Below are 27417 nucleotides of genomic sequence, written 5' to 3'. Positions count from 1 at the left end.
GCAATTCTCGTTTTTACCCTAAATCCAAATAATGTGGCTACCAAATGAAGGTGTTCTTTTATTCTCTTATTATAATTAGACTCATACTCTTTGAATCAATATGAAAATATTCCAACTTGGAAATCAATTATACGGAACCATAGCACATGCCCTTCAAAACATCCGCTCACACATAAGGCCTTCGAGCTAGTGATCGTTAATTTTCTCATCATTAGGAGGATCTTCACTTATTCTATTCTCGATTTAATATATAAAATATATCATTTACGTCATTTAAATAAGAAGATTTAATTTATAATTTAAAATTTATTTTTTAAATCAAATTATACCATTTAAGTATTTTACTAAGTGTGCTCTATACACCGACTCAAGAATATAATTTTTTGAGACCCATGCCTATAAATTTATGATTCGTTGCAATTTTATAGTGTGAAGACAAAATATGAAATATCAAACACAATAAGAAAGTTGATCATGTTGGTTAATATAAAAATAAATAGTTTTAAACTTTTTTTTTAATGAAAGTTCTATTATTTAAAAAATAATATGTTTCAATTTAGAGAAACGATATTTGCAATCATAAAATAGCAAGCATCATGTATTTTTTTTAAAATTAATAAATATGAGATTTATATATAAAAAAATTAATTGTTTAATAATAAACTCTAATTTTTTTAAATATATATACCACAATTTACAATTCATAATTCTATCTAGCGTTCATCTCTTAGGTATGGTTTGGTTATCAAATATCAAACTATTTCATTTTATCTAATTATTATAATTTTTTAAAATTTTCATACAAAATATAATAAATAATTCAATTTTTTTTAAATTTTTAAATAAAATTAATATTAAAATATTTTATTATAATAATATTTTATTTAACTTTTCACAAAAAAAATTTTACTTATCATCTTCACACACCACACACTACACATAATTTTTTAATTTTTAATTTTTTTCTCTTATTAAATATATAGTGTTGATGAGTAGATGAATAGACGAATTTAATTAATTTAGAAATAATAAAACTAAAAATCTTTTATAAAAATTAAAAATTTTAAAAAATATGTATAGTATATAGTATGTGAAAATAATGAATAGAAAATCCTTAACAAAATATCTAATTTCATTTAATCTAAACGGTGTAATCAGGCGTCGGTTTAACAGCAGAACTCGTCCCTGTACTTGCCTACTTGGCCCGAGTTTATAAGTGTGTTTTCTTTAAAATCTCCTAACTAAACCATCCATTATCCAAACAAGAAAAACACTCGAAACCCATACCCAATGGCCCTGTCTGAGAACGGCGAGATTGAAGTGACGGGCGCATCTTTCAGCCGATTCGACGTCGTCTCGGATCAGTCCGATCACTCCTACTTCCTCCTGAACCGGCCCAAAAAGGACTCCGGAGATTGCTTTGTTAATGATAACAGTAAGACGCACAAGAAGATCATGCAGGAGTGGAGGATTCTAGAGAAGAACCTCCCGGAGTCGATCTTCGTGCGGGTCTACGAGAAGCGCATCGATTTGCTCAGAGCCGTGATCGTCGGCGCCTCCGGCACACCGTACCACGATGGGCTCTTCTTCTTTGACCTCGCCTTCCCACCCGATTACCCGGCTCGACCGCCCCAGGTCCATTACCGTTCGTACGGGATGCGGCTCAATCCGAATCTGTACGCCAACGGGCGGGTGTGCTTGTCCCTGCTCAACACCTGGGCCGGTAAGAAAAGCGAGAAGTGGAACCCGTCTGAGTCCACTGTGCTCCAGGTCTTGCTCTCAATACAAGCGCTGGTTCTCAACGAGAAACCATACTTTAACGAACCGGGTAACGGGATGCTGGGTCGATCCATCTGGGAAAAGAAGTCGCAGGCGTATAACGAGGACGTGTTCATCTTATCGTGCAAGACAATGCTCTTTTTGCTGCGAAGGCCGCCGAAGAATTTCGAGGAATTTGTGGCCAGGCATTTTAGGGAGCTTGGGGATAGGATAGTAAGGGCTTGTAATGCTTATAGAACTGGTACCGTGAGAGTTGGCTACTATGGAGATTATGGGTCATCGTCATCGTCATCAACGAGCATCGATGTGTCGGACAGATTCAAAGCGTCAGTGCAGAAGCTTTACCCCGAGCTCGTTACAGCTTTTCATAGGGTCGGGGCTTCAGTGGGGAATTTCGTCGAACGGTTGAAGGTGGAAATCCAAACGCCGCCGTCGTCGAAAGCTCGAGCAGTTGCGAAAAGGCAGCGCGGTGTTGGGATTGCAAAGAAAGTCCTCCGGGGAATAACGAAGATCTTGGGATTGAAGAAGAGTGGAAAAATCAAAGCGGATGCGACCGAAAAGAAGTTTTCTCGAAAGGGGTGCTCATTCGCAATGCACTGTGAGAGAGAGAGGGGCGAGGTGGGCGACATAATTGGGATTTGACCTCTGTGCAGCATCACCTTAAACAAGGGGAGAATTGGATCAATATACTCTATGATTTTTATCCTCTAAATATTTTTTATATTTTGGAAAGAGACAGAACGTACTTCATGAATCATACTGTATTTAATACCATATTTACGTTCTGTCTCCCTGAATTATAAAAAATATCTGAAATAAGAAATTATAGAAAAATATTGATCCATGAAGAATTAGGACCCAACCCATTATGTTTTTCTAGGGGAAGGTTTTGGGGTGGAGATGATTAAGGTACATAATTTACTAACCCAGACAGGACATGGCAACTTTATATAAAGGCTAAAAACACTTAGGTACATAAATAAAGAAATTGTTGTACTGAAAGCTTTTTTCCATGAATTATTGCTGCCTATGGTCCGAATTGTGGCCGCTTTATTTTGCTTTTGGTCTGTTGACTCGTTACATGTTAATGATTATTATGTATATTAATGATAAATCTTCCCCACCTGTAAATAATTCTCTCTCTTCTCAACGGGATGTCAACTTTATAGGATCACAGAGAGAGAGAGAGAGAGACAGAGAGAGTTCATTTATCAGTCAATCGCTTAACATTTACCCAAGTGTAGAGGAAAGAATTAAGATATTCCTAAAGCAAAGACACCAGACTCCAAACCCTTGTCAGCTTATTTTGCAGACGTCGCTATGAATTCAGCTTATGGAAATGAAGGCATCAGATAAGCCCCCATCAATCCAAGGGACTGCAAACCGCAGTATTCCATTGGTTGACCACTCAAATTCAACCTTTTCTCCATTCAGAATGATCTTTTTAGGCTTCTCACTTGAGTAAGCCAACAATGTTCCTGATCCTTTAACCTTGATTGTCACGGTAGAGATGTCTGTTTTGCTTCCATATTCCAAGAACTCTATTGCCCCTCCACTGTTAAACATGTTTTCAAGGCCGATGGGTGCAAATTTAGCTCTTTCATTTAGTTTTTGTACAGGACAGAAAGTGAATATCTCAAAAGAAGTAGGTTGCACGGTGATGCTAATTTGGTCTTTGGATCTCAGCAGTTGAACATTATCAGCTTTGTGAAGGTAGACAGCAAATTGGTCGGTGCTCCGGAGCTGAGCTGTGAAGTCTTTCTGCTCCCATTCAACATTATCTGGAGACACCACCCCAGTCATGGACTTGTAGAATTGTGGGTATGCCTTGCACTTGTGCTCTTTTGGGTACCATCCAGCACCTTGGCAGTTGAATACTCCAACCACCCCAGCATACTGCATCCAACGTTTGAGATATGGTTCAATGAGCATTGTCGTTTTCAAGATTAGGATTAGCATTTATCACACTTGGCTGCACGCCTAGGTTACAAAATTGAACCTTTTACTCCAAATTTGAAATGGGTGGTATCCATTTAGTTTAGAACATGAGGTATTTTGATCATTTCACATTATGCTGGTAAGTTTTACACTAGATGAGTACTAGTTACTTGTTAATTGTGGGCATTTGAATTACCTTGTTTAGGTTCCAGAGTTTTAGCAGGGTCTTGCCATCGAATAACGGGTTCTGAAAGAGGCAATCTCTGGTGGGGAGGGCATAATGCTGGCACTTGAGTATGGTTCCATCAGGTAAAACCAGCTTCCTCAGGAGATGGAAATTGTGGCGTCCAACTTTGTCACTAGCATAGACTGGTCCACCGCAAATTGGTTTTGAACCGGCGTGGAATTCAGCACATAAATGATCAGATTGGAACATGTCCCAATCAGGCTGTATGAATTGCCCCTGCCAAAGACTGTTGTAGCTGCAATGTATCATGTGTACTCCTTGTAACCAGCACACTCCCATGGGATCCCCATTTAGATCCTCAAACCAGAAGTAATCCCCTGCACTCACATCAAAAGACACCTGAATTAATGGGCTTGGAAGAAAATTATGGCTTTCTATATACTTTTCTCTAGCGGCTAGTCACTTAAAATGCAGACTTCTTCTAATGGCCAAAATGCCTCTGGAATCCAATTTTATGATACAATAGCTTTTTTCTGCTAGGAATATACCAACTCTGCCAATAGAGATCTGCTTTGTGGCCAGGAAGAAGAAATCATTGCACTGTTCCATGCTGGCAATAAGCCCACTTCCCCCAAAATTCTTCTTCAGGGACTGGCTCAAGCCGTCATAGTATCTCTTGGCAAGCTGAACTCGGCCACCATGGTCCTCAGACACATACTCCAGAGTCTGTTGAAAAAGAAAAGCAGGGATCACAAGGGGGAAAACGCATGGATCTGGGGTTCGTATATACGTAATTATAACTAAGATATGTAGTTTTGCCTTCCAGTCTGATAGTAATTTCAAGTCACAACATTTGGATTTGGGCACCCCTTCAATCTGATAAACTTGAACGCCCATTACTTCTGTTTGGCACGAAAAATTGCAGAAAAGCAATGCGTAGGTTGCATTATTATTCATAGGTATGTGTTTGCTTGTTTAGAATATTAAGATTATAAGAAAACAAAAACTAAGAAATATTCTCCTTAATTTTTTTTTTTTTAATCTGAAATTACCACCCTCCTTATGCAAAGAAAATAAACTGAATGAATGCTCTTACCCTATACAGAGCCCCCCCATTTTTTGAATTAGCTCAATCTTTAACCTAGAAATTATGTATACCATTAAGAATAATAAGAAATTAAGGGTGCTCACCTGATAAGATACTCTGCAGTAATCAAGAAAAATATGCATCCCATCCTCTGTCAATTGACATGGTATTGGTGATTTCAAAAGGATAATGGTATCTACGATGATTATGATTATGATTATGATGCTGATGCTGATGTAGTGTCAATGACGTGCATGTAAAGTTGAAAATTGAGTGGACGTACATATATTATACAGACCTAACACATTGTTTCCTAATAGAGAATACCAAAAATACCATAACCTTCTTTTATTATATGAAAGATGCCACATAAATATTATATATATATATATATAACTGCTAAAATTAGTATGTATTACCATACATACAGTACAGTACTAATGACTGTTTTGGGAGAAGTTTGTGAAATAGATCTAAAAGAGGTCAAGATCGTGACATAATGATAACATAAATACATGTAGTAGATGATGATGATGGAAAAAAAAGAAAAAAAGAAAAAAAAAAGAGGTGGTGATGTTGAAGAAGTTGATCAAATATGATTTGTACCCCAAATGATCAAATGAGTACAGGAAATTATAATAATAAACACTTACATGGATGACATCCACTTTAACGCCAGAAATACCAGCATCAGCCAAATATGAGTGCATGGACTCGTACAGGTCTGCAGCTTGGTCTGGATTCACAAGCCCAATTCCACCTTTAACAATCATAACCACTGCTAAATCATACATGCTCTTCTCGAGCCCTGCAGCCAATTTTGCACAAGTCACTTTGGCATCCAACCCAGTCATTGTCCCAGGCCTAACAACACCCCAAGCCCCACAGTGCCCACACAGAGCGTGCCACACATACACATCATCCAAGCTAGGGAATTTTGTCCTCAGATCACTCACCAAAGCCTTCAAAACCCCCCTCTCTACCCCGTCTTCTTCGTTTAAATACTCTATGAACATGGTTCCTTGATCTGCATGGCTCGAGTGATCGTCATGATCAGGGTCATGATCACCAATATTAGTCTCTATCTTCAGTTTCGATTTTTTCTCTGCTGAGGCAACCATTTCTCTGAACATTTTGTCATGTTTTTCCTGATCAAATGTTGGTGCATCGGGTTTTAGCATAGCACCCGCCTGGTACTTTGCGAACTTGTCATTCTCCTCGACTCTGTAGAGCCTGCAAAGCATTTGAGACCCAAGTCCCGATAGATCCTTGGAGTCCACTAAGGGGGACTCATGGTCCATGTTTATATGCTTTGCCACCCATCATCTATAATCAAAAACCGGGGTGGAAACCCGTTCTCCACAAAGCTCTTAACGCCATGCCACAATCCCACAGGCTCCACCGTCAGATAAAACGCATCCCAAGAGCACCATCCGAATTTATCAACGATTTTTGGCAGGGTTTTCTCCACCAAAAGCCTGAACGTGCCCAAGTGGACACGCACAGCGGCAAAGGCATCCCGCATGAGGTCATAAGGGTTGTCCCCGACGTGCAGATATGCACAAGACGAGAAGGTCTTGCCCTTCACTTTCATCGAGCCGCTTTCAACGCATAACACCACGTCTCCATTAGCGCCGGGGTGAATTGCTGAGCGAAAGCTTCCTTCTATCAAAGGAACAACGAGTGCGTAGGAGTTTATCTCGGGGACTTGTAAAAGGATCAGTTGGGTCTCCATCTGTAAATCGGATCCATTAGAACCACCCACATCGTCGACCACCAGGTCTTGAACCGAAAAATACTCAAATATTTCCGGTCAAGGAGCTTCCCGATAGGGTTTAGAATCCGATCATGGGGTTCCTCAACGGATAAACCAAGGAAGGCCCCGTTTTGAGACTTGCTTTCAACGGATTCAAGAATATTATGAGGGGGAGGAGAGTCTGTATCCGTTGCACGGGGTAATGAAGAGAAAGCTGAGAGTGTCACATTCTTGGGAACATCAGAGAGAATGGTTATATTTCCATTTAGACAGAGATTTCGGTCTGGAGACAAGGAAAATTTAGAGGTGGAATTAGTTTGATCTGAGGGGATCAGCAGCAGCGCTAAGACGTGTCTGAGGGAATAGATTGGGAAGAGCCATGGACAAGAAGTTTTAAGCAAAGAAAACGAACCAAACTTGAATAATATGCAGAGAACAACTATAACTACGAAACTCAATTGTGAAGTAGGCCGGCGACAAGCAAGTGTTCTTTGGAGCAAACAATGGGAACCAGAGTACTGAATATTTATAGAAAAAATGGCGAGACTAGTAGCTAGATTACTGTACTGAGTCTGATCTCCAGTTTATAATCGCTCATTCCCATAAGATCATGCATGCGTGCTTGACGACCGAGAAACCAACCGGTCAGCTTTACAGTTTTTTTTTTTTTTTAAACTTAAAAATGACGATATCAAATCTCACGTACTTTCGGAAAGTTTTTGTACCAACTGATAAATCTCATGCAAATTGTCAGTATCAGTGTAATTGCAATTCTTTGGTGGAAGAGTGGCTCGATCGTACACCGTCCGATAAGGCCAATTATCATCATCCACGTTTATCCAATGCAATGCGACGTGCTACAGCTACCGACATCCTCACCGAGGATGCTTACCGTGAAGGCTTTTCTTTTATTTTGCTTTTTTTTTTTCAAAATTCTTTTTACAGCATTCAAACATTTTTAAAAAATAAATAAAAATCACAAAATTATTAAAATTCTCTTACTTAATGATTAAGTAAAAATAATAAATAATAAATAATAAAAATGCAAATCGATGGGAATCCTCGTGACACTATATCGGTGATTATAGCATTTTACCCAATGCATAATATATATATATATATATATACTAAAATGGAAAAGAAATGAATTAGAATATCTTGCCCAATCGTAAATAACGAAAATCATGATCACATTGTTTGTTTGAAAGGAAACTCGGGCAGAGAAAACGCGAGAAATATAATTAAGATCTAAAAATTATTTCGATTAATTAATGCTAAGTACCCACTACAACAAAACTGCCCTTTACCAGCTACCATAAAATCGATACAAAAGAAATTGACGCAATATGGCATTTATTACATCGATTTAGAACTCGCTGCGGTCCTCTAAATCCCATACCAACCAACTTTAGAAGGAAATGTGTTGCGTCGAAATATTGTCATTTTTATCACGACTTTGTAAGACGCAAGATAACAAAAATATTGCTACGCAAGTGATTTCCGTCAGGATCTAGCATAAGGGCGCAAACAAGTACACTGACTGTCATTTTGAAAATGTTTGGACGCGCGAGGACCCATCTGCAAGTAAACCCATTTCACCAACAAACTCCGGCCACTGAAGATTGCATGCAAGCGCCACCGTTCCCAGTGTTCTCGCACGGCGCCAACTCCTTCGTCCTTGCAACCGCCCCATTTTTCGAGTCATAGACATTCGGCCTTCTCTCGCGGCAACCCTAGCGGTCACACTGTGATGACCCGTTTTGAGTGTTTTTTTCGCTGAAATATTTGTTTTTATTTTAATTAATATATTAGCTATTTATTTTAATTTATTTGCGTTTTAAAAATTGGGTTTTTAATTTAATTTAGTTTATTTGATGTTGTGTTTTTTTTGGTTGTTTTGTGGTTTTTAATCTTTTTGGCGGGTTAGTTTTGCTTCCCGAAAAGAGGATTGGACCTCATCTTTTCCCTACATCTTTTTCCTTTTTCCTCTTTTTCCTTTTTCTTTTCCCTTCTTTTCCTTTTTCCTTCTTTTTTTTTTTTTTTTCTTTTCTTTCTCTCCTCTCCCGCTCGACCGAACCCCCCCCCGTGCTCTCTCTCTCTCTCTCTCTCTCTCTCTCTCTCTCTCTCTCTCTCTCTCTCTCTCTCTCTCTCTCTCTCTCTCTCTCTCTCTCTCTCTCTCTCTCTCTCTCTCTCTCTCTCTCTCTCTCTCTCTCTCCCTCTCCCCCGCGTCGTCTCTCTCTCTCTCCTCCAGCCCAGCGCCGTCCGGCCACCAACCGGACCCCCACCGGTCCCAAAAGTTCCCCCTCCCTCCGACGCACCACCCCTCCGAAAGCCACCCCCAACCGGCCGGCCATTTGGCCGGAAAAAGCCCAACAAGCACCCACGGATTTCACTCCGATCCGCCGCCGTCGCTCCACCTCCGGCCACCATTTCTTCACCACTTCATCACCGGCCTCTTGCCGTCCTAACCCACCCATTTCCGGCCTCCAACGACCACCGGAGCAGCTCCCACGAGCTTGTTTTCCGATTTGCTCTTTTTGGCCATTTCCGGCCATTCCGCCGCCGCCACCCACGGCCGTCCGTCACTTCCTTTAGCTTCACAACCATCCCTTGACCATCCCCCATCAATCTCGTGTCCTAGTTTGTCCCCGTTCAAAAGTGTGTTTTTCAGACCCACGGCCACAGTGAATTTTCACTGTGACGTTGCTGTTTTTCCGCCGCTTGCAACGCCGCTTGTTTTCTAAAATTGCCGTATAGCGCTGTAAGTATTTTCCAAACCCTATTTTCAAATTTTAATATATATTGCTCATTCAAATATTTTACTGTTGTTGGTTGTTGATTCCGGACTGAGTCCGAGGAGTTTCGGGGGTCGGATGGATGGAGGACGGAGTTGTCTGTTTAATTATTTATGTTGGTTGGTTATTTTATCAAGCATTGATTTGGCATTTCATGGTGCATGCATGCGTGTTTTTGTTCACGTGTGAAAAGTCTGTGTATTGGCGTGAGTGGTTTTACGGGTGCGTGTGTATCACGAGCCCAAGCCGGGATGGGTTATTATCTCGGTGGAGCTCCTCTGGTCACTCGGGAGCGGAATAAACTGAGTGATGTCCCCTGAGTTGTCGAGAGAGACGACAGGAGCGGGGCTAGGGGATGCTTGGCTACGAACGCGCCGGGCGCGGAACCGGGCATCGCCCTACTCACCGACTCCGTGGCCCTTCGCTGGCGAGGGCTAGAGGATGCTTGGCTACGCACGCGCGGGAGGCGCGGAACTGGGCATCGCTCGTTAGGTGTCACATGCGTGGTGGTACTCTACGGTGTGACACTGGAGTCAGGGTGTGCGGATGACCCCTAGGGGAGGTCATGGTGCATACGGTTAAAATTGGATAATGGTTTATGAGGCCAAATGGGACTTTTGGCGTGGGCCAGATGGACTTCTGGCGAGATATTGGGCCGGATGGACTTCCGGCGAGATATTGGGCCAAATGGACTTTTGGCGGCCGAATGTGACTTTTGGCGTGTTTTTCAGAAAGGATATGCTTTTGGGCCAAATGGGTTTTTTGGCGTGTGTGGAAAACTCGGGTTTTTGTGGGCTTTGTGCATTGGGCATGTTTCATGCATCTTGTATGAGTTTTATGTGTTTTTATCTGGTAGTGTTTGGGTTTTACTTACCTGCGGTACCATTCGTGGTTCCGTAGCTTTTGGTGCAGAGTTAGAGGACGAAGAGGAGGAGGCTGAGCCCGAGGATGCGGCTCCGCCGGGTTGCTGATGCTATCTTTATATTTGTTTAAAACTGTAGTCGTGTTTTGTAATATTTATCTATGTACGTTTTAAACAGCTTGTATTACGTTAAGAAAAATTATGGTACTTAGTTATGACTTTCTTTATCCGCTGCGAGTTTCTCTGTACACATCTGTTGCCTTGCACACACTCGGCACCCGACGATGGGATGGTGACCCGGGTTGTCACCATCCGGACGTCTCAATTTCCCCGTGTTCGGGCGTGGGGATTTTGGGGGCGTCACAGGTGGTATCAGAGCGGTTTGGCTCTGGGTAAAACCACATGTCCCGTAGGTAGTACCAGAATGTGTTTAAAGTTGTGTTTTGAAAATTATGTTAAGTATAGTTATCTTATTTGTTTTATTTGTGTGAGCTTGTTTGTTTGTTTTTATTTATTTAGTTATGTTTTGGCATGCTGGTTTCTTTTGTTTCTTGCTGTGTTGTGCTGTTTTTGTTTTTGTTGGTTTTATGATGGTTTTATTTGTTTTCTTAAAGGAGGGTCAAGAGTAGTGTTGTGACGGGAATATGGGGAGACCAGGGAGACCAAGGAAAAATACTCAGGAACCGCAAGAAAATACCTCCAGAGATGACTCCATAGCCGAAGTAATTCGGCAGATGACGGAGTTTATGCAACAGAGTGCGAGGTCCCAACAGGCAGGGCCTTGGCCACCACAAGGACCTTGGCCACCACAAGGGGGTCCTTGGCCACCATCAGGAGGGCCTTGTCCACCATCAGGAGGACCTTATCCTCCGTCAGGAGAACCTTGTCCGCAACAAGGAGGGTATTGGCCACAACCAGGAGGTCCTTGGCCATATCAGGGAGGGCCTTGGATGTATCCAGGAGGGTCCAGCAGCATGGTGCAGGCCGGATGCACCTATGAGTGCTTCCTAGCGCATCGGACTCCACACTTCGCGGGAAATGAGGATCCAGTTCAGGCTGGAAAATGGATTAAAGATCTGGAGAAGACTTTTGAGGTGTGTGGGTGCACTGAGGCACAACAAGTACTTTACGCCAGCTACCTCTTGCAGGGCACTGCTTCTGATTGGTGGGATACCAAGAGGGTGCTGTTGGAATCTGAATTGGGATCTTTCGCTGCGGTGACCTGGCAGCGTTTCAAGAAAGAGTTCAACGACCGCTTCTTTCCCGCATCGGTAAGGAAGCAAAAGGCAAGAGAGTTCTCTAATCTGGTCCAAGGGGGCGCGACAGTGGAGCTGTACGCCCGGAGGTTCATAGAACTTGAGCGGTTTGCTCCTCATCTTGTCGCCACTGAGGAGATGCGAGCAGATCGTTTCCAGGAGGGGCTGCGTCAGGACATACGCCGCATGGTGGTCAGCCATCGGATAACCACTTTTCAGGAGTTAGTGGATGTGGCCACCCTTATAGAGAGGGAAAATAATCTGAGTTTGGGCTCCCCTTCAGGGCAAAAGAGGCGAAGTTTTTCTGGTGAAGGAAGCAGCTCGGGTTCGCCTCAGAAGTTTGTTCAGCGGACTGGAACCCGATCTCAAGCATCCTCCAGTGTTCGCATGGGAGGACGTATGCCTGTTTGTGGAGTTTGTAATAGAGCTCATGAGGGCGAGTGTCGGACGAGTAGCGGACCCCAGTGTTATCGGTGCGGCCAAGTGGGGCATATTGCTCGGGATTGCCCCGTTAGAGCTCAAGGAAGCCGTGGAGGTAGACACGGTGGAAGAACCAACCCGAGACAAGCAGTGCAAGCCCGGGTTTATGCTGTCACGCCCGGAGAGGTGGACGATGAGGCACCAGCGACCCATGATGCTGGAGTAATCATAGGTATGGATTAATTTAATTTTTTTTTAAGTTGGATTTAATTTTTAGTGCATTTGGTTTCTTCGTTGTTTTTTTTGGATTTCATGGGTTGTGTGTTTGGTTCAGGAAGAGTCCGTTTGTATGAGTTTTATGCTTGTACTTTGTTTGATTCCGGTGCTTCACGATCGTTTGTGTCTTCCACGTTTGCTCGGGTGTGTAACTTGGTCACGGAACCGTTGCCGAAGGCTATGGTAGTGGCGCTACCCGATGGCGAGATGGTGTGGTGTTCCAAGGTTGCTTTGGGATGCCCGTTAAATTTTGAGGGAAGGTTTTTGGATGCTGATCTGGTGGTATTCAAGCTGTTGGGTTTTGATATCATCCTCGGGATGGATTGGCTATACCGATATTCTGCGACTATTAATTGCAGAAGTCGGACAATTAGCTTTCAGCTTCCGGATGGTGATTGTCTGGAATTCGCGGGGAGTAGATTAAAAGAAAAGCCGATGATTATATCGGCGATACAGGCAAGAAGAGAGATTGCATGGGGAGCGGATGCATTCTTGGTTCAGATGGTGTCCACGCCGTCTGAGAAGAAGTCCTTGGCAGACATTCCAGTTGTGGAAGAGTTCCCCGATGTGTTTGTGGATGACTTGCCCGGACTACCCCCTGTTCGAGAGATGGAGTTTGTCATAGATTTGGAACCTGGAGCGGCTCCTGTGCATAAAGCTCCTTATCGCATGGCACTGGCTGAATTGGAAGAGTTGAAGACTCAGTTGCAAGAACTGGTAGAGAAGGGATTTATTCAGCCTAGTACGTCGCCGTGGGGTGCACCAGTTCTATTTGTTAAAAAGAAAGATGGAACCCTTCGTATGTGCATTGACTATCGGGAGTTGAACAAGGTGACCATCAAAAATAAATATCATCTCCCGCGGATAGATGATTTATTTGACCAACTTCAAGGAGCAGCCGTGTTCTCTAAGATTGATCTGAGGTCGGGATACTACCAGCTGAGAATCAGAGACCAGGATGTGCCTAAAACTGCTTTCAGGTCGAGGTATGGGCATTATGAATTTAAGGTGATGCCGTTTGGGTTAGCTAATGCCCCTGCAGCGTTCATGGATTTGATGAATAGGGTGTTTCAACCTTACCTGGATTCCTTTGTGGTAGTATTTATCGATGATATACTGATTTATTCCCGAGATGTTGAAGAGCATGTGTATCATCTTAGTCTGGTACTTGAGAAATTGAGAGAGCACCAGTTGTACGCCAAGCTCAGCAAGTGTGAGTTCTGGTTGGAAGAAGTTAAATTTCTTGGGCATGTAATTTCCCAGGGTGGAGTGGCAGTTGATCCTAGTAAGGTAGAAGCCATTTTGTCATGGCCACGCCCAACTACAGTACGCGAGATCAGGAGTTTCTTGGGGCTCGCCGGTTACTACCAAAGGTTTGTAGAGGGTTTTGCTCGCTTATCCGGACCTCTCACAGCTTTGACTCGGAAGAATACAGAATTTGTTTGGTCAGAGAAATGTGAGAGAAGCTTCCAGGAATTGAAGAACAGGTTGACGACGGCACCAGTGTTAGCACTCCCAGAACCGCATAAGCCGTTTGTAGTCTTCAGTGATGCGTCTAAGTTCGGTTTGGGTTGTGTCCTTATGCAGGAAGGACGGGTTGTAGCCTATGCATCTCGTCAGCTTAAGGACCATGAGAAGAATTATCCGACGCATGATCTAGAGTTGGCTGCGATTGTTTTTGCACTCAAGATCTGGCGGCATTTCTTGTATGGGGAAGCTTGTGAGGTATTTACTGATCATAAGAGCTTGAAGCATTTGTTTTCCCAGAAAAATTTGAATATGAGGCAGAGGCGTTGGCTAGAGCTAATCAGTGACTATCAGTGTGAGATCAAGTACCACCCGGGGAAGGCTAACATAGTTGCTGATGCTTTGAGCCGGAAGTCTCATTTGGAGGATGAAGCCGAACCGTCAGAAATGGATTCGTTACTTTATGGGATGAGAAGGCTCCTTATAGAGAGTTAAAGAAAGGATCAGAAGCTACTGAACATCAGGAAAAGAGTCCGAAAATCTCGAGGGCCGTTGCATTATAGCATGGATAGTGATGGGGTACTTCGGTTCCGAGATCGCAGAGTGGTCCCGAAGGACTCAGATTTCAAAGAACGAATCATGGCGGAAGCTCATGCGGCCCCGTATTCAGTTCATCCCGGCAGTACAAAGATGTATCGTGACTTGAAGAAAAATTACTGGTGGGATGGAATGAAGAAGGACGTTGCCTTATATGTGGAGAAATGCCACACGTGTCGTCAGGTAAAGGCTGAGCATCAGAGACCTGCAGGCATGCTTCAACCCCTCCCTATACCTGAGTGGAAGTGGGATGACATCACGATGGACTTCGTAGTGGGTTTGCCGAGAACGCCTAGTGGGAAGAACTCTGTTTGGGTGATCGTGGACCGGTTAACGAAGAGTGCTCATTTTCTGCCTGTTAACAACACCGACTCTTTGGGTAAGTTGACCCGTTTGTATGTCAAGGAGATAGTGCGGCTACATGGCATACCAAAGACTATAGTGTCGGATCGAGACCCGAGGTTCACATCGCAGTTCTGGAAGAGTTTGCAGGCAGCTTTGGGTACTAAGTTGAAGTTCAGCACTGCTTATCACCCGCAGACAGACGGCCAGTCAGAACGCACCATTCAAACTCTGGAAGACATGCTGCGAGCATGTGTCCTGGAATTCCAAGGAAGTTGGGAAAATCACTTGCCGCTCATTGAGTTTGCCTACAATAACAGCTACCATGCGACCATTCAGATGGCTCCCTATGAAGCTCTTTATGGGAGAAAGTGTAGGTCGCCCTTGTGTTGGGATGAAGTTGGGGAGAGTAGGGTAATTGGACCCGAAATAATCCAGGAAATGCAAAGCCAAGTCCGGATCATTAGAGATAAAATGGCGGCAGCTCAGAGTCGCCAGAAAAGCTACGCTGATACCAGGAGGAGAGAATTGTCATTTGAAGTTGGTGATTGGGTTTATCTTAAAGTCTCTCCCATGAGAGGTGTTAAGCGTTTTGGTAAGAAAAGGAAACTAGATCCGAGGTATGTCGGCCATTTTCAGATTCTGGAGAGAGTAGGGTCCGTCGCCTATAGAGTTGCCTTGCCAGATTATTTCGGGGATGTTCATGATGTCTTCCATGTATCATCCCTGAAGAAGAGCTTTGGGCAGCAAGAGCCTTGCTTCATCGACCCAGCAGGTATTCAGTTGCAACCGGATCTCACTTACGAAGTTGTTCCGTCGCAGATTTTGGATTGGAAGGAGCAACAGTTGAGGTCCAAGGCGATACCTTTAGTTAAAGTGGCTTGGGGAGATCCGTTAGCTCAAGACTTCTCTTGGGAGCGAGCAGCGGATATGAGGGAGCAGTACCCGTATTTGTTTGAATGAAGAAGGTATGTATCTTGTTTTTTTTTTATCACAGTTGGCTTATGTACGTTTGTGTGGCTTGGTTTAAGTTGGTGGTGATCTTGCAATTGCGAGGACGAAATTGTTTTTAAGGAGGGGAGGATGTGATGACCCGTTTTGAGTGTTTTTTTCGCTGAAATATTTGTTTTTATTTTAATTAATATATTAGCTATTTATTTTAATTTATTTGCGTTTTAAAAATTGGGTTTTTAATTTAATTTAGTTTATTTGATGTTGTGTTTTTTTTTTGTTGTTTTGTGGTTTTTAATCTTTTTGGCGGGTTAGTTTTGCTTCCCGAAAAGAGGATTGGACCTCATCTTTTCCCTACATCTTTTTCCTTTTTCCTCTTTTTCCTTTTTCTTTTCCCTTCTTTTCCTTTTTCCTTCTTTTTCTTTTTTTTTTTCTTTTCTTTCTCTCCTCTCCCGCTCGACCGAACCCCCACGTGCTCTCTCTCTCTCTCTCTCCTCCCTCTCCCCCGCGTCGTCTCTCTCTCTCCTCCAGCCCAGCGCCGTCCGGCCACCAATCGGACCCCCACCGGTCCCAAAAGTTCCCCCTCCCTCCGGCGCACCACCCCTCCGAAAGCCACCCCCAACCGGCTGGCCATTTGGCCGGAAAAAGCCCAACAAGCACCCACGGATTTCACTCCGATCCGCCGCCGTCGCTCCACCTCCGGCCACCATTTCTTCACCACTTCATCACCGGCCTCTTGCCGTCCTAACCCACCCATTTCCGGCCTCCAACGACCACCGGAGCAGCTCCCACGAGCTTGTTTTCCGATTTGCTCTTTTTGGCCATTTCCGGCCATTCCGCCGCCACCCACGGCCGTCCGTCACTTCCTTTAGCTTCACAACCATCCCTTGACCATCCTCCATCAATCTCGTGTCCTAGTTTGTCCCCGTTCAAAAGTGGGTTTTTCAGACCCACGGCCACAGTGAATTTTCACTGTGACGTTGCTGTTTTTCCGCCGCTTGCAACGCCGCTTGTTTTCTAAAATTGCCGTATAGCGCTGTAAGTATTTTCCAAACCCTATTTTCAGATTTTAATATATATTGCTCATTCAAATATTTTACTGTTGTTGGTTGTTGATTCCGGACTGAGTCCGAGGAGTTTCGGGGGTCGGATGAATGGAGGACGGAGTTGTCTGTTTAATTGTTTATGTTGGTTGGTTATTTTATCATGCATTGATTTGGCATTTCATGGTGCATGCATGCGTGTTTTTGTTCACGTGTGAAAAGTCTGTGTATTGGCGTGAGTGGTTTTACGGGTGCGTGTGTATCACGAGCCCAAGCCGGGATGGGTTATTATCTCGGTGGAGCTCCTCTGGTCACTCGGGAGCGGAATAAACTGAGTGATGTCCCCTGAGTTGTCGAGAGAGACGACAGGAGCGGGGCTAGGGGATGCTTGGCTACGAACGCGCCGGGCGCGGAACCGGGCATCGCCCTACTCACCGACTCCGTGGCCCTTCGCTGGCGAGGGCTAGAGGATGCTTGGCTACGCACGCGCGGGAGGCGCGGAACTGGGCATCGCTCGTTAGGTGTCACATGCGTGGTGGTACTCTACGGTGTGACACTGGAGCCAGGGTGTGCGGATGACCCCTAGGGGAGGTCATGGTGCATACGGTTAAAATTGGATAATGGTTTATGAGGCCAAATGGGACTTTTGGCGTGGGCCAGATGGACTTCTGGCGAGATATTGGGCCGGATGGACTTCCGGCGAGATATTGGGCCAAATGGACTTTTGGCGGCCGAATGTGACTTTTGGCGTGTTTTTCAGAAAGGATATGCTTTTGGGCCAAATGGGTTTTTTGGCGTGTGTGGAAAACTCGGGTTTTTGTGGGCTTTGTGCATTGGGCATGTTTCATGCATCTTGTATGAGTTTTATGTGTTTTTATCTGGTAGTGTTTGGGTTTTACTTACCTGCGGTACCATTCGTGGTTCCGTAGCTTTTAGTGCAGAGTTAGAGGACGAAGAGGAGGAGGCTGAGCCCGAGGATGCGGCTCCACCGGGTTGCTGATGCTATCTTTATATTTGTTTAAAACTATAGTCGTGTTTTGTAATATTTATCTATGTACGTTTTAAACAGCTTGTATTACGTTAAGAAAAATTCTGGTACTTAGTTATGACTTTCTTTATCCGCTGCGAGTTTCTCTGTACACATCTGTTGCCTTGCACACACTCGGCACCCGACGATGGGATGGTGACCCGGGTTGTCACCATCCGGACGTCTCAATTTCCCCGTGTTCGGGCGTGGGGATTTTGGGGGCGTCACACACACGGCCTTATCTCCGCTTGAAATCTCCACAATCGGGACCCTCCATTTCCAGCTTCCCTTACAAATTGAAGCTCTGTCCCTCCATTTCGGAAAATTTCTAAGATTTTGGCCAGAATAGTATGGCAAACCGAGGCTCTGTTGAGGTAAATCTGGTTGCCATTGCATTTATCTTCCCCCCCTTCATGAATTCGTTGCATTACACAATATTTTTGGTGCCTTTTTGAAGGCTAGTACTTTGTTGATTTCCAGAAATTAAAACTTACAGTTTGGTAATCTGTTTTGCGGTTTAATGTTGTTGTTCCGTCTCTTGGCTTTGAGCTGCTCAATCAGAGTGTATTACATCTATCAGTCGAGGATGCACCAGAAAAATATCAGTCGAGGATGCACCAGAAAAATTGCAGCGGCCTATTTGCAGTTTCAGCAACGATATAAATCGACCCGATAAAGTTGCTGCAGCGATTACAAGTTCTATACCTTACGGCAGTTGCAGCGGACATGCTCTGTTTTTTGCATCAGTAGAAAACGATGGAAAACCAGGTGTTTTCCCAACGAAGAACGTCCATAGCTGAGTTCCCTTAGTTGCAACGAAACTAAGGCATCCAACGTGCGACCAACCCAGAATAGTTGGTATAGGCCAACTGCTGCGTTTTATAGGATTTATTCCGAAGGAAGCTATTGCTGAAACAGGGCAGTTTTGTTGTAGTGACCACACTCTTACATATTTCATTTTACAAAATGCTATATGTATAAAATTCTCATCACTAGCCTTGATTATCTTGAAGAATCAAGTTTTGTGATTGGACTTGAAGGATTAATGTATTAATGGTAAAGTTGATTGTGTCTAGCCGTGTAAACCTATCACTAATAATAAAAGAAGATATAAGTAAAAAAATAATGTAAGAAAAAGATAAGCAGAAGAGGTTGACTCACATATAAAAACGTAAAAGCTACATAAACAAGTAGGATAAAACTATTTCAAAGAAAAAAATGAACCTTTATAAAAGGAAAATTCTCTATGAATTCTCTAGGCACGACCTCCACTACACGTAGTAATTCCAAATGATATTCTCTAAAAGGAAGCATTGTCTTCAACCTTTTGAAATCTTAAATTTTTTTATTGTATTGAGATATATGTGAGGTCATAAGATATTGTAAAATTACTTAATAGTGTATTTCGCTCCTAAACAATTTGTTAATGTAGGTTTAATGCTGAACTATGTAAATATCTGTTTCTCTATCGTTTTATTTTTTATTTGCCTATATACTATAATTTATTGTTATGGATGAATATACGTCAAGAGTATTGTATCGATGTCTGAATCACCATTAAAGGTTAGGAATGTTTTTTTTTCTCTTCTTGTGCGAATTATTCATACATTAACAGGTTGCATATGTAACTCTAAAAAGAGACCAGTTTAAATCAAATTAGCTGGCAATTAATTTTATCTACTATAAATTAGGAGAAATATCAATAGATTTCAATACTCACCGTTTTTTCGGCACTTCAATTCGTATTTATTTGCATCACTTTTAGCATAGAAATATACCATATACAAGAGGGGAAAAAACCCAAAACGAAGGTCCAAGGCTTAACTTTAAAAAGCATTATCCTATTGGGTCAAAGCTTCAAAAGGTCGAGTTAGTTATGTCGGTTAACGCGGTTATTCCCAAGGCTTGGTCGGTTTGATCGATGGTCGGTCGATGACGTTATTATCCATTCCATTAAGATAATGTTTATTATATGATCCTTTTCATTGATCATTGTTTCCTTCGTAGAAAAAGATTTGGTCTTTGTTCCTACGGTCTTTATTTGGGAAGAAATTTCATTTCTAGCTGTCTCTACTTAAGAATGTTTATTTGTTTGTTAACTATCATGTTTTGGGTCAACCAGCTTTATAATTATGTCCAATTAGGATGGTCTGTTTTTTCCAGCCAATATTTTATTGTTACTTTTGTTAACGTTTCTCGGCTGGATTCCAGGCCCTGTCCTTTCTCCCCTTTCCAAATGAGAAATTAAGCATAGAGCTGTGATTTAATATAAATATGCACCATAGGCAAAGGTTAAGTTATTTTTTTATTAGCAAATTAAAATAAATTAAAAACAAAGTCACAAAAGAAGGGGGTAGGGTGTCCCAAGCAAGCACTTTATTACTGTGTTTGCAGCAATTAAAAGAAAAATAAAAATAAGAGGAGAAAATATTATGGACCAAATATTTTCTAGACTCTAGTTTCTTGGTTTTGTTTAGGGGTGACAATATATGACACGATCCGTTAATCTAACACGAAAACAACATGACACGATAAATACAGTTACAACATTTGTTTGTATGGAAATAACTTTGGTATTGAAAAATCTTTGGAAGACAATGAAATACATAAAAACTGTCAATACATCAGATTTACATTTAAGAAGAAAAAACTAAAAACTATGAAAATCTAGTAAAATGGTCCACAATAAAAAGATAATAACGAAATCCATTCGTTGAAATAAAAGGGACTAGGTATGGCCGGGGAGAGGTGTAATGGGTAGAGGAGTTTGGAGATGCGAACGGGTAGGCATGATTGAATCGGTAATGGCATTGAAAGGAAATATGGCCAGGTTTATTACCAAACCTGACAAGTGGGTCTTTGTTGGTTTTAAGGTGGATGATTAGAGGTAGGGTGGGAAGAAGGTGAGTTACGGCCTTGGTGATTATATAACCTGCTTCATCCTCTATTAAATCCACCACCTAGGTAAAGTGGTCTTCCACGTTGGTCATGAGAGTGTCCAGTACGTTTGCAGAGGACTCAAAAGGATTAGAAGCGTTCCTGTGAGAGAAATGAGACATTCTGCTTTCTTGAATCAAGAGCAGATGATATAATTCATGAGAGGTGATGAGCTTGATTCGAGTGGTTATAGAGGTGATAAAAGATTCATAAGAGGGTCCAAGACCATTCAAGAGATAGGTCACGAAATCTTTATCAGGGAATGGATTTCCAGTGGCTGAGAGGGTGTTAGCCAACATGCAAACCTTGCTGAAATAGTCTGAGATGGTTTGTTCACCACGAGACAAGTTGGTAAGTTGAAAACAAATTTGGAAATCTTTAGCTTGCGAGTGGGAGCTAAACATGGATTCAAGAGCTAGCCAAAGCTCACGAGATGTAGTGGCAGAGGCAATATGACCAATGACTGATTCAGTGAGGGAAGAAAAGAGGATACTGAGAATTAACTGATTAGTCCATCTCCAAGAAAGATAAGAGGGATTTGGGTTGAGTGTCAAAATCGGAATTAGAGGAAGAAGAAGCATTATGTGTAATTAAGAGAGTGGGAGAAGGAGTGGTTTGAGTAACATCAACATAAGAAAACAGATCTTGGCCTCTAAAATATGCAAAGATTTGAACTCGCCACAGGAGGTAATTATTTGGGTTGAGTTTGATGGTGGCTGTATGAGAAAATGAAGATGAAAGGGAGGGAGGAGGTGTGCTGACGTTGGCTGGTTCGATGGCCATGGTGAGAAGTAGGATCAAGAGACTGCTAGTCATTAGGTTTGATACCATAATAGAATGAAGAAAAGAAAGAGGCAATGTTTTTCTGTAATACTGTGCATTTCCACTACATATCATTAACAGTGTGTGTGTCTCTTTATATAGATATCAGTACAAGTATGAGAAAAAAATATAAAAAGAAATAAACGGTTACAGTAGTGTTGCACTACTAACGGAATACAAACCAAGGAATATTTCCTAAATCTTCTATAGCTGAGGTGGATGTGGCTTAGTGAATTTTCTTTGGCTGTGCACCTGCATTGCTCTTTGATTGTGCACTTGTATTGCTTTGGTTCATACTTATAAGTTAATTTCTAAACGACTATGGATTGGATTAGTTCAGGATTCTATTGATTTTTTTTTTTTCCAATTTTCTCTCTTCCTTTAAACAAGTATTTTGATAAGGATTCTATGATATCATGTTTCAAGTTTTTAATAATGAGAAATGATATTTACAGTTATAGAGTACGCAAACGTATGTATCATTTTGAAAAAAAATGAATAAATATGAGATTCACATGAATTTTTTTTTTTTTTTAATGGTGAACCTCACTCTTTTTTAAAATGAGTGCATAATACTTGCACAACTCATGATTATATTTAGTGTTAATCATTAACAATTGCATAGTCCTGATCCATCTCTTAGAGTTCCGCCACTCATAAACCGGTGTACATATACACTGTTTACCATAAGATCATTTCACTCAAGCAAGTAATGTGTTAATTGATATGTCAAGAAAGAAGCAATGTACATAAAATTATTCTTCTGTCATAGAGGCCCCTCCTAACAAGTGGGAATAAAATGATAAGTGTAGCCACGCTTTATATGAGAGTATGGCAAGCTCTCGATATTTGCCTGCCCTTTTGTTTGTCAAAAATAGTTTTAAATACGATATAGAAATATTAGATATATAAATAAATCTTAAAAAAATTAAAAATTAATGTGATTTAATTTCATAAGTCGGATTTATTTTATATAAATAAAATTTTATAATTTAATATATCATATCAAATATTTTTAAAGTATTTTTCAAAAATATATCCCATAAGAGACAGGTCAGGTTGAACATCCATCTTAAGCAGCCTGGCCCATGAAGCTAATTTATGCAAACTGTACATCCAATGTGCATGGTGCAGCTAGCAAACAAAGTTAACCCAAACCCAGCCGGCCCATCAATGATCAAACCTAGTTAATGCGTTCACTTCCGCCCATCATATACAAAGATGACGATTAAGAGTGAGTTTAGGTATTGAGAAATGTTGAGGAAAGTTGTGAATAATAATAAAAAGTAGGTAAAAAATAATAAATAGTAATAAAAGTAGGTAAAAATTAATAATAAAGTAATGAATAGTAGTGAGAAATATTGAGGAGAGTTGAGGTACTCTTAGTATCCAAACACATTTTAAACGATGAAGAAAATACATTTTTTTATATAATTATAAAATAAGTTGAATAAATATGATAATTGAAGATAAATCATAAATTGTTATAAACTATCTTGAATTGTATGACCACATTTATCTAGTCGTCAAATACATAGTGCATAGTGCCAGCATAGTACTGCATAGTAACTAGCATAGTGAATGGTCGACATATGCACAGTGCATAGTACCAGCATAGTATTGCATAGTAACTGGCATAGTGAATGGTCGACATATGCACAGTGCATAGTGCCAGCATAGTAAGCTAGCATAGTTCCCTTTGTACGCCTATATATATCGATCGTTGAATTCTTTAAGAAATTCATAAGTTTCATAACCTTTCTGAGCTCTATCTCTTTCTCTCTTCTTTTAAAAGTTTTATAATACGTTATGGCTCTCTCTTTTCTATAATTTCATAACACGTTATCAGCACGAAAGCTTTGACGATTTTGAAGCTAGTAGTTCTCAACTTCAAGTAAGTTTTTCAATATATTTTTATATTCCTGATTTATATATGTAAAAAATGTCAAATCTTATAAAATTGGAATTCGTTGCTCTTGACATTTCTGGAAAAAATTATTTATCTTGGATCCTTGATGCTGAGATCCATCTAGATGCGATGAACCTGGGAGATACAATTAAAGAAGGAAATCAAGGGTCCCTGCAGGACCGTGCTAAGGTAATGATTTTCCTTCGGCACCATCTTCATGAAGAATTAAAAATTGAGTATCTAACGGCGAAAGATCCACTTATTTTGTGGAATGATTTAAGGGAGAGATATGAACACCAGAAAACTGTAATTCTCCCAAAAGCTCGTCATGATTGGATGCACCTGAGGTTGCAAGACTTCAAGAGTGTTAGTGAGTATAACTCTACACTCTTTAAAATTAGCTCGCTATTGAAATTATGTGGTGAAAAAGTCACTGATGATGACTTGTTAGAGAAGACATATACTACTTTTCATACCTCGAATGTGCTCCTGCAGCAGCAGTATCGAGAGCGAAAGTTCAAAAAATATTCTGAACTTATATCTTGTCTTCTATTAGCTGAGCAAAATAATGAGCTTTTGTTAATAAATCATCAGTCACGTCCTACTGGTTCTATATCATTCATTGAAGTGAATGGTACTAGATTTACATCATTCTCAGAAGCGAATGGTGCATCTTTTCAAAGAAAACAAGGGCGTGGACGTGGTAGGAAAAACTATGAAAGTGGAGGTTCTAGAAGTGACCACACTAAAAAGGATAATAATAGATATACACCGTACCACCAGAAGTGGTTCAACTTAGAAAAGGGCAAAGGTCCCCAAAACAAATTTTTAAAGAAAAATGAAGATGGATGTCATAGATGTGGTATGACTGGACATTGGGCTCGTATCTGTCGTACAGATAAGCACTTGGTTGACTTATATCAATCTTCTATAAAAGAAAAAATAAAGAAATTTGAAACAAATTTTACTGAACCATCATATGCTTTAGATTCTATAGATGGAGAAGATATTACAAGTCTTGATGTTTCTGATTTCTTTGAGGATTTTAGTGGTAGAGTTGATCATGAAAGTGTTCCTTTTTAATTAATGTATTTCCTTTATCTTATTATAAAATATTTTTATATTCTGCAATATTTTGTAGTAATGAAAGTTTTATTTATTCTTTTATACTTATTATAAATTATTGATGATATGATTTATCTGAGAATGGAAATGGAGCATCCCTGAATGATCGCCCTAAATCAATAATTTTATTGAGTATCTCATATGAGTGATACTTGTACCAAAAACTCATTATGATTTATGCACCTGAAGTTGCATAATTGAAATTGTGGAAAGAATATATATTTGAATGAATGTCTCGAATGTGCTCCTGAAGTAGCAATATGAAATGCAAACGTTCACCATATATTCTAAATCTGTATCAGTGACTGAGCAAAATAATGAGTTTTTGAGAAGAATCATTATTCACGTCTTACTAGATCTACATCATTCCCTGAATTGAATGATAATGAATTTATATCATTCTATTCCCTGAAGTGAAAAGAATGATACATTTCATTCAAAAAAACTAAGAGATTGAACGTAATAATGAATATCTTTTTGGGCCAGAAGCTCATATTGGAAAAACTGTAAGCTTTCTCTTTGAGATGATATTATACAAATTATTGAATCAAATATTATGATGCATCAAAAGGTGATATGATTCAAAATATTTGTATCTTTTCATGGTTATCTTGATTATCCAAAATCAATTACGATAAGTCGAATGATTTTCATATGGATATCCATAAAAGAACCAGAAGATTCTTCTACTATAAAGTTTTACCACCAGAAATGAAAAAAAAAATTTGCTTGGAGCAAATAAGATGAAATTATTCGACGTTATCTTGATTATCATATGTGAACCAGAAGTTCAGATGATAATTAAATTTTGGATACAATAAGATAAAAATGTCTCATATTCTAGCTGCTAAAATCCCAGCGAGGATTGAAGTCCCTGTAGGACAATTAAGAAATTCAGCAGTCTAAAGACATGTATAAAGGCATGTGAGACTTATCGATACAAAAGATAGAGTATCTCAAAAGAGAAATGCACAAATAATTTGGTACTCCTGAAGAGGCCATACCCACAAAACAAGTAATAAAGTTCATCCAATTTCTTTGTATAAAATTCTCCTATATAAACTCTTGAAGAGTACATCTTGAAGAGGTTTTTCATGAAAATGTCTTCCCTTGAAGAGGGACAGGTACCTGAAAATAACGAGATCTCGTTACATTTCATGAATAATTGAGAAATTATGGATAGAAATAAAATTGTTGTCGACAATATATTTCCATATGAGATGGCAATTGACATTACCAGAAGTAATGATGAAAGTGAATCAAGAATTATCAAAAAATACGACGTAAAATATTGGCCAAATTTGAAAGAAACAATTCCTGCAGAATTGATTCATTAGTAAAATATGATGCATCGGGACTTGAAGTCCAAACACCTAAAGAGGTGATGCTTGTTGAATGTCAGTGGGTATTTATGTAAAGGAAATAAAAATGTGATATATAAATCACGAGTCAGTTTCTCAATTCCTGCAGAATTGATATCACTAAGTAAAATGTGATAAATATGGACTTGAAGTCCAAACACCTAAAAAGGTGATTTTTGTTAAATATCAGTGGATATTTATATATATGATATAAAAAGCCTGAAACTTTTAATATAAAAATATGATATAGAAATCACAAGTTAGTTTCTCGAACAAACAATATTGATATGATTTTAAAGTGGTTGAAATCATATTAAGATTTTTATTAGCTTGAAAGTTACCAAGAGTTTGGATATGCATGATTAACTGCAAATTTATATTGATCATTGGATCATGATATATATATGAAAATCCCTGAAGGATAGAAAATGTCTGAAGCTTCTAATATGAATACATCTGGAAATATGTATTCTATCAAGTTTCAAAGATTCTTATATGATCTAAAGCAATCCAAACGCAAATGAAAACAAGCTATTATTGCAGTTTATATATATGATTTAAATGTCATTGAGGCTCAAGAAGAGCTTATAAAAACTGCACATATTTGAAATATAAATCTGAAACCCTTGCGGCTTCAATGGGAAGATGGATGATGTTATTAGTCATGAAATACCATCTTTTAATACAATTAGTATTTCAGATTCATATTATGGGTTTGATATGAAGTATGAATTATTAAAGAAGAAATAAAAGGAAACACACAGAACATCTACCAAAATATAGAAACACAAATATGAATATTTGTGAAATATTATTTTATTATCTTGAAGCAAGAATTATAAAAATTTGAGACACTTTGCATCTTTCTTCAAACGCTCTTATTCTTCAAGAATCTGCATAGCATCCCTATCTAAATGGGTGGGCAATCGAAAAGAAGATTTAAGCAAGGATTTTAAATTACTATTCTCTTTCTTTATTGATTCTATCTTCATGTTGGATTTCAGAAGAAGTCGCTGAAGTATAGCAATATTCTCGTGGAGATTGTCAACTCCACAAGTTCTGAATTGCAGTCGCTGAGAAAATGCGACAATGGATGATGAGTATCGGGTACCGAGACTCACAAGCTCATAGATAGCTTCATTATCTGACCTACAAGTCAGATCATTATATTACATGATAGCACCTGTGGTAGAAGCAGGAACAGCTGATGAACGAGGTGCAGAATACCTCATATATTGACCCTGAGAAGATTGCTGAGCCATTGCAGAGAGAGATTGCAGGATAAGAATGCAGAAAGAGATTATAGAGTAAAAATGCAGTATGATTACAGAAAAGTGAAGAAGATGAGATGCGAATGAAGATGAACTGAATATCTCTTTTATAGAGAAAATTATGATACAGCATCTCTCGTGAAGCAAGAGAAAAGAGATGGAATATAGCTTCATAGCTCTGCAGTGCCTGACAGCTGCGGTGCCTGACA

General features: G+C 40.3%; 1 protein-coding gene and 1 pseudogene across 1 annotated transcript; one reads left to right on the top strand and one right to left on the bottom strand.

Moving 5' to 3' along the window:
- Nucleotides 1-1170: 1170 nt before the first annotated feature.
- Nucleotides 1171-2913, top strand: LOC122317890 (putative ubiquitin-conjugating enzyme E2 38). Its single transcript, XM_043134944.1, has one exon. It carries the CDS (start codon nucleotides 1291-1293, stop codon nucleotides 2419-2421), a length of 1131 nt encoding a protein of 376 aa, XP_042990878.1. The 5' UTR covers nucleotides 1171-1290; the 3' UTR covers nucleotides 2422-2913.
- Nucleotides 2914-2915: 2 nt separating this feature from the next.
- LOC122296990 lies at nucleotides 2916-8440 on the bottom strand (annotated as a pseudogene).
- Nucleotides 8441-27417: the final 18977 nt, after the last annotated feature.

This window comes from Carya illinoinensis, chromosome 1 (genome assembly GCF_018687715.1).
Source record: "Carya illinoinensis cultivar Pawnee chromosome 1, C.illinoinensisPawnee_v1, whole genome shotgun sequence".
Classification (NCBI taxonomy): Eukaryota; Viridiplantae; Streptophyta; class Magnoliopsida; order Fagales; family Juglandaceae; genus Carya; species Carya illinoinensis.
Note: the sequence above shows the minus strand (reverse complement) of the source record. Positions and strands in the feature narration are given on the sequence as shown.